We start from the raw sequence: 9,057 nt of genomic DNA, 5'->3' as shown, positions 1-9,057 counted from the left end.
TACATACATTACAGGCCGCAGCGTTCGAACGAATCGGGAGCGAAAAATACACTCCGCACCTGCTCATGCATAAGAAACTGCTATTACGCGAGCCGGCGTTCGAAAATCAACAATCTAAATATGTTATATACCTGTTTCAATATTCTCTGTTGCAAATACACGCCGGCACGTTCGAATGGCGCGTCCTGAATCTATATAATGTTTTTCACTTTATGCTGCTTTTTTTCCGCCGTCTTGTGATCGAAAAAAATGCGTAAAATTTAAATTTATTATTCCATTAGGGGCATAAATGGTGTATAAGCGCGAGGATGGTACATTTGAATCGAATTTTAATTAATTCTTTGTTTAGAATAAACTGGTTAAAGTTATTTCAGGTGGTTGCGAATTAAATTTTGTAAAAAACATATTTGTTTAGGCTTTATGTAAATAACTAATAAATGCCAATGAAATGTATGTTATCCATATAGATATGAGTTCAGATTTACGGGGAAAACAAACAGGATTTCCATATCTCTTTTAGTTTCAGTGTAATCGTGAATTTTTAGAGTCGGGGCAATTTCAACTTCCATCTCTACCGCACGTGAACGACAACGCGCACGCAGATAAAAACAATTTCATATAAATTTCATTTCCAGTGAGTTCTTCAGTGAATTTTCTGTGATTTTAAGTAAATGAGTTCAAGCAGTGGAAAATTAAACTACTTAAACTTATTATTTTTTGGTTTTTCTTTGAATTATGAATAAAATGTGAGGATTATTATTTTATGTATTATACATCATATACTTTAAATAAAGATCTATTCCTAAGAACTGAAAATATTGTTGTAACTCTATCAGTTTGAGAATTTAGAATTTATAAGAATTTGGACTTATTTTCTGAGTTACAAGAAATTTATAAAAAGTGCGTTTTTCCATCAATATATCAACAACTATTAGCAAATAAATTATTATGTTATGCAAATGCTTGTTACTTTGGTAGCACTCGTTAAAATCAATTTGTAATAGTTAAAAATGTTTTTCAATCTCTTTTCCTTCAAAAGTTATTCAATTTGTATATTTTCTCTTAATTTCCAAAATTATTAGAACACTTCCTTCCCTCATCAATATTATATGTTTCCAAATAGTTCAGCAACATGTTTACACATTGCAAAAGTGATTAACTTTAATTTAATTTGAATATATGCATCCTAACTGAAAATTAATTTTATTTTAAATACACACGCACAAAGTAATCCACATAATCGCGGTACAAAATGAATTTCTGATGAAGGAGGCATAAAATTTGCATACAAATTTATATTTTATTACATACCAGAATTATATAAATCTAAACGATTAAAATGTTTGACCTTCACATTACACCAGACAAAAATCGATAAGAATCGTGCACAAATCACTTTTACTTGCACGCAATATTTGATTAAATTATATTTATTATGCAAAAATTGATATTTGTTACAAATACATTTTATACATTTCCTTAACAGCATTTAATGTTCTTCTGGTTTTTTTCTCATTCAATAATCTACTTTTACGTGTACAAGTAGATATATTTGGTCTCTTGAAAAAATTACTTAAGTTGGGCCATACAAAATGAACCATCATCATCAAATTTAGCCATCAATCTTGCAGTTGTAGTAATTTAGACGAAACAAATTCAATACAGTTATAATTTATAATCATTAAATACGTTGTAACAAGCAATAGTTTATATGTATCGATATTATCTAATTACATTCTCATCGTTTAAATTTAATTTAGCCGATATTTAAAAATATTATATTCCCAATTTTCTTAATTAGTATTTCAATCTGCTTATAACATGCCTAGTAACCAGCTTCGTATACAACAATTCCTGTTCATTTCATGTTTCTCTATCTCATTGACAATTCATTCACTGAATTCAAATAGCTCACAATAAATATCATCAAAACCACGTCGATAGTAATCAAGGAAATATTTACATCGTACCGCAATGTTTCAAAAAATCATTGGACTTTTTCCTCGCATGATTAAATCGTTGGCTATTTGAATATTATTGAAAACTCTAAACTGACAAACCGTTCAACAAACCTAAATATCAACTTTATGCGGTGACCATGTAGGAGTATGTTCAATTTGTTTATAAATTAATCTCAACAAATCACAAAACAAACAAAAATTATTAGACATAACTATTTTTTACCAGCGTGTGTGTAAATGTAAAATGTTGTTTCCAAACTTCTTTCGCTTAGTATGTCCCATGCCTGAGGCACCATGTAGTATATAAATTTGAGCGCAATTACAATTGTTTGTGCATTACTACACGCTATGAAGTTGCTACATCAGAGCATACAAAATATCACAAACTATTTACACAATATTTAGCAACAACGGTTCGATCAACAAAACAAAGAAGAAAAAAACACTACAATCATAACGCTCACATCGCTTTCCTAAAATCATTGACAATATGCATGTAGTTTAGTTTTAGTTATTAATTGTAAGTACACGTTACAATTTACAAATCGCTATAAATTACCTAAATAACTGCATTGGCGCTCACTGGTGGATGGTGGCAACGCCACCGCTCAGATTACCACTTATGTGAGCGGAAGTGCCTAGCGTGGAAGACAGTGTGTCTTGAAAACTGAACTGCGGGAAGTACGGCTCCTCCTGGATGGCGCGCAATGGCGCCATCGTATCGGGCGGTGTCAATTCAACGCTTTCACCTGTAAACTCTGAATCAAAATAGCGCGTGTCGGTCTCGCTAGTCACCTGAGGTAAAAACGGTGCTGGAATCTAAACTCAAACACAAATATATGGGTTAGTATTGCAGTATGCAATGTTATGACTCTTGACTCACTCGTTTAGCTACCAAATCAGTCCAGTTTATACTGCTGAAGAACGGATGCACCATAATTTCCTGTGCATCATCAGGCCCGCCGCCTAATCGTTGCGCTGGATCTTTTACCAGCAGTCGGGAGAGTAAATCTTTCGCATTGCTGCTCAATGCTTTCGGGAATTTTACATCACCCATCATAATCAATGTAAATAGAATATCGTGGTCCTTATTATAAAAAGGCAATCTTCCGATCATCTACACACACAAAAAATATATAAATTTCACCTAAAAATTGAATTTTATCACAAAAAAATCTTACCATTTCATACATAACTACACCGATTCCCCACCAATCCACAGCTCTGCCATAATCATTATCCTCCAACACCTCAGGCGCTAAATATTCTGGTGTACCACAGAAGGTCCTTGTTGTTCTGCCATAAGTAATATCCTCTTTACATAAACCGAAATCAGTTATTTTAATATGTCCATCTTTATCGAGTAAAAGATTCTCTAGTTTTAGGTCGCGGTAAATAATCCCCTGTGAATGTAGATAGGCCAATGCCGAGATGATTTCCGCACCGTAAAACCGTGTGCGGTCTTCATCGAAGACGCGCTTCCTTGACAAATGAAAAAATAGCTCACCACCGTTGACATACTCCATTACAAAGCACAATCTGTCGTTGGTCTGAAACGAATACCTAAGCGACGTGAGGAACGGATGATTTGTCGTTTTTAGCACGCGGTTTTCAGTCTCTGTGTGCGCCACCTCATCCTTCTGAATGATGACTTCTTTCTTTAATATTTTAATGGCAAACAAGCGGCCGGTGGCTTTCTCTCTACACAGAATTACTTTACCAAACGTTCCCTTGCCGAGTACTTTTAAAAACTCAAAACTCTCAAGCGTAACCTTTTTCTTGCCCGTTGATTTCGATATTGATGTGCCTTGATTGGAGAACTTTTCGGAGAGTTCTTCACTCTGCTCTACACACATTTCAATATCGTTATCTTCAACTACATAGTTACCAGAGGTACTTTTAATAGCAGCTACCCATTCATCACTGTAAATCATTGTTATATAATCGTTTTTTGGGAGAATTTCGCGAGGGACTTACCGGTCAGCTGCGGATTCGACGTGAAACATTCGTTCTATCACAGATGTAAGTTGTAGGCCACGAATGATGAACGTGAACGGTTTGGGCCGATCGTTTGTCATTATCTGGCAATTTCTCACTGTGAAGTTATTGTATGGTTCTGGAAGCGGCTGACTCATGTCTGGTTGATTTTTGTATCCTTTTAAGCTACCATCATTGAAGAGCATAAAAAATCTGCAAAACAATTTTAATATAAACAAACAAATAAAAATTGTAATGTTATATGTTGCAATACCTAGGTCTCCAATTTCTAATGTGTTCTCCTCGCTTGAACAGCCAGCCCTCTTTCACAACCAGTGATCTTTTGGGCTGGACACATGACCTGGGATACAATTCCTCTGAGGTGATCATCTTGAACTGCAAAACAACAAAAATGACACTGGCATGGCATGTAATAGCATAACATGTTTGCATGCAAATTGCGCGACATGTATTAAATTATAGTGTGTGGCGCCGCAAAGATTCTGCGTCACACATGTTGTTTGTGCACACCACGGGTGTAATAATTGCCCGATATGTGTGTATTAATGGTAACGTGGTGCGAGGCACAACGTAACACACGCTTTATCTGCCTTACACCACCAACAACAATCCGCCCCACTCACCTTTCGTTCACGAAAATCCACTAATTAAAAAAAAAATCGTCACACGCAGCAAAATATTTTCGCACTCGCTGCCGATGTGTAACTGAGAGTCCAAGTGTGCAGTATGCCACCACGCAATGTGCGCGGAACTATCGCAGCAGCGAAGGCGAGCGGCCTTCACTGGACATTATTATTGTTATTATTGAAATCCGCTGAGTGGAGAATATTTCCTGTAGGAACGACGCGCGAAGCGCGATCGAAGTACGCGTTGTACGCTGTTGTGGTGAGCACTCGCGCCTACTACGCACTCTTTAAACACACACTCCCATGGCACTCACGGCGAAAACGAGCGCGCACCACCGACCGACGAAACTCAGGCGCTCGGGCTCATCACGGCAAGGACATGTTTCACGTCTATGTTTCACGTCTTTCACGTTTTCGACGACGCATTTGTGTTGGCTGGTTCATTGAACCTTCAGTAGAGTGCGCAATAACTGCCTCACGCTAATGACGTACGCTGAGCTGTATGTTTGGTTGCCTAGCTGCTTACTGTGAATTGGTGAATTCTAGTAAGTTCCGTACAGTTTTCTTCAAATTATAACTTTCTCATTCATTTCCAAAACAGGGTTGTATTTATTTCATAAATATTTTATAAGTACATGAAATTAGGAAATAAATATTTCAAACATAACATTTGCATACATTTTGGTAATAAAACTCAGGTTGACGTGATTTGAGCAAGTATAAAACTTATTTTGTAAATAAAAAGTTTATTTCTTGTGAAAATAGTGACATTTTTAAAAATTGACATTAAAGTAGTAAATTTTATATCAATTTAAAACCCCGTGAACACAAAAATATGAAATTTGTTGGTTTTAGTGCTCTCTATCATCCCAAAATCAATATTTTTCGATTTTCACCTTCTCAACTTTCAACTTCCTTTTGGATGTAAGTATATGAAAGAGGGTGTTTGGAGTAACTCACATCTATATTTAATTCTCAATAAATAGGTTTATTAATAATGAATACAAGTATTTGGTTATTATTAGGTGACTCTTAGTAATTTTGAAAAACAAAGCCATTTTTAACAGACAGAAACAAAACATTTATGTTACCACGAAAACATAATGTAAAACCGTTGTATAGTTGGTTGCATCATCCTCCTGTCCGTATAACAATTGAAATTAACAAATTAATCTTAAATAAGTCTAAATAAATTCATAGGAACAAAATAATATCACATAAAAAACAGTTTTTGAATAAATATGAACCTGTTTATTATATTTCATATAAAATACATACCTACTCAAACATATTTTTAAACATATTATAATCGTTGTAATGCCTTAATTTATATCTGTTGTAAACGCAATCCCACAATAGCCGCTGTCACACGCACAAGAGTCAAAAAATGCTAATCTTGTGCAGCGTCCAGCAGCTGCAATGAGATCTCGCATATGATGCAAAGCTGTAAAGTTATCAAAATCGTCGCCATCGCAGAATAGCTTAGAAACTTGGCTTGACATCCGACCACCGCCGCCAACAATGTTGAAATCATCAGCGGAAACATGAAGCACGAAGCACGCACCACGCATTAACCGTTGATTGTCTTTCTGTCTTTCAAATCACCTTCCCTGCGAACACCAACGGCACATCAGATACAAATTAGTATCGACGATATTATCAAGGATAAAACTTGAATTAATAATAAATTTACTTACTCCCTGAATGCAGTTACCCCAGTAAAATTACTACTGCAGGGTGAATACAATAAGAATTAAACATTTATTTGCATTCAAAGAGTAAATTATTGAATTTATAAGAATAACGATCCAAAACTTTAGTTTTTTTTAATTTCACCTATCGTAGATAATAGAACCTGAAGTGAATCGTAATTATAACTTGTATTGGGAATGATACAGATGCGTTTTCAATTATTTACGATGATACTATACAGGAAAACGCGTTATTCAAGTAAAAATCAAAATAAAACTAAAAAATTCCTCAAATTATTTGATAAATGATAAAACTAACAATAATTTCGTACCTAAATTACCAAAATGCACAATGGACACCACTATTTTGAATCTCTTGCACGCCGATATGCACTGTCAAATGTTTGAGGACAAACTGAACACTTCTAAGAGCGCACTTGTCATTTTATACCTTTGCGCCGATGATGACCCACCCCCTTCAACCATCGGACGTTATAAGCTATCATCAAGCGAACGGACACGAACGTTACCAATATTCAAAACACTCACACACACATACAGGGCTAATACGAACTACTGAATAGACAAAACGTGCATTTCTTTATTTCTCTCACGGGGCGCACGCAGGGTCTTCTTATCTAACAACGTCTGAAACTAACAATGACATCGATACTAATAATTAAATTTGTAGCCGCCGAAGGTATTGTAATACATGACAAACACAAGGTGTCCTCGATACCGGCTCATTTGATCACGATTTATCAAGTGAGTCATTTACATTATTTGATTATTTGATTATTTGTTTGCTTAGCCAGTATATGCACAATGGAGTGAAAGAAAAAACGCGGTACGGAAGGGGAGGTCGAGTGGTGGTGAACGATGGATCGGTTTCTCCAAGTTATGTATAATATGTATCAATATATATCTATTTATACACCTATTAGTTGTTGGTTGTGTAGGTGTATAGTGTACATAATGCATTCATCAGCTGGCTTTATCACATGTACACGCAAATTTATTAAAAATTAACTACGTGCCGCTTTCAACTCGGTTTGTATATCGGTTTATCTTGTTTCCTGCTAGTTTGGAACTGTCATGGCGTGTGACTTGAGTTGGACACGCCTACACTACCAAAAAACTTCCTAATTGTCAAAATAAGCACCAATTAAGTGTTACCCCTGATGAAAAACACGAGTTTTAGTTTATATTTTCAATATTTTTTGCATTAATTAATATCTACAATCAATTATTGATCTAATAGGGTATATTGCAACCATATTGTGTGACAGCATGGTGGAATTATTACGATTGTCCATAATTAATACGCTCCCACATGGCCCTGTAATTGACGGTTGCACCAACCTCATCGACATGCAATTTTAACCCCGAACATATTTTTGGATTCAAATATGTAGTAGATATAAGTGATTGAAATCGAAAATTCACTTTTATTTTGTTTTTGGTTGTGATCGGAAGTTGCTTTTGTTAAGTTTGCAGCTCGTGTGTGTGTGTGTGTGGTTAGTGAAGCAATACGAATGCCGATGATGATAGGATTACCTACTTGAGCAGTTTAGAATTCAGCCATCGGCAGGGGTGAAGCCTTTCAGGCACGCGGAAACGGGGAAATGTATGTTGCCCACACGCGACACTCTTATTCAATATGCATATATTGTTTCACACTAGACGTAGGCTATTCGAACGGAAACTATTCTAAGACCTTCGGCAGGTTAATTTTCCGATAATGGTGATTCATATTTGTTGATGTTTCGATGCATTGTTGTTTTGCAGTTGCAAATCTAGAACCCGTCATAGGCAGAAATTGATTTAAATGTAACACAACTTCTGACCCATGGCTTGGCTGGACTTGGAACTTTGATTGGTTGCTGAAATGCAAAAATTTTGCATTTTTCTTCACAAAAATTTTAAAAAATTACAACTTTTACTTAATATATAACTAATTAAACAGAATATTTACTATTAACAACAACAATTATTATTTTTGTTTCCATTTGAAAGAAAAATAAAATTCTTTTCTTTCTTTTCACAACTGGTGCTTCCACCTACGATCGAATATCTGTAAACATATTACTGGGACGCACTTAGATAATATTTCTCTTGGATTTTTGATATTTGAAACTTTAGAAGGGAATAAAAATAATATATAATGTTGATGATGTATTTATAATGTATATTTTTATGTATCAGATGATATAATAGAGAATAAATAAGGAAAAATTCAATTTATGATTAGATAATCACGTATTTTAATCCCATAATGGAATGTAATTCAAAACAACCTTTTTTGTTTCGTAATAAAAGTGGGGATAATATAGGTCAACGTGTTTCATGCGTTCGTGCTCACATCTTACTTCCTACTTCCCACTTCCGCTTTGTGACGTCATACCCATCGAATCTTCAGGATTATTTTGCTTATTCGTGAATGAAAAATTCAAATTAACAACTTAACCATAAAATAATTCAAAAAAATCCTATAATTAGAAATTATTATAAATCAGATAAATTTTCAATAATAAATTTAATGTTAATCCGATAATATTATTAATGGTAAATTTGTTAATAATATTAATGGTAATCTTTTAATAATATTAATGAAAATTTGTTAATAATATTGATGGTGATATTACGTGCGGATTACGTATGAGGATGATTTGAAAGTTGGAAAGGGTGCAACGTCCTATCGCGCGGCCTAGTCTCGTCCTGCGCTATTATTAGACCGAGGACGAGCTATTTTTAGTCCTGCTTGTAGTGTTTCCGATATAG

At 34.9% G+C, this 9,057-nt stretch overlaps 1 protein-coding gene across 1 annotated transcript; it reads right to left on the bottom strand.

The window, feature by feature from the left end:
* Nucleotides 1-1,414: 1,414 nt before the first annotated feature.
* Akt (Akt kinase) lies at nt 1,415-5,017 on the bottom strand. The gene is made up of 6 exons (XM_065302665.1): nt 4,583-5,017; nt 4,213-4,334; nt 3,939-4,151; nt 3,143-3,884; nt 2,845-3,078; nt 1,415-2,780 (listed from the first exon to the last, which is right to left on the bottom strand). The coding sequence occupies exons 2-6, from the start codon at nt 4,326-4,328 to the stop codon at nt 2,541-2,543; spliced, it is 1,545 nt and encodes a 514-aa protein (XP_065158737.1). The 5' UTR covers nt 4,329-4,334; nt 4,583-5,017; the 3' UTR covers nt 1,415-2,540.
* Between the last annotated feature and the right edge of the window lie 4,040 nt (nt 5,018-9,057).

Source organism: Atheta coriaria, unplaced genomic scaffold (genome assembly GCF_025399875.1).
Source record: "Atheta coriaria isolate IRGN ID8LTWV9N9 unplaced genomic scaffold, Caltech_Dcor_3.1 hic_scaffold_5_pilon, whole genome shotgun sequence".
Lineage (NCBI taxonomy): Eukaryota > Metazoa > Arthropoda > Insecta > Coleoptera > Staphylinidae > Dalotia > Dalotia coriaria.
This window is presented reverse-complemented; position numbering and strand designations above follow the sequence as displayed.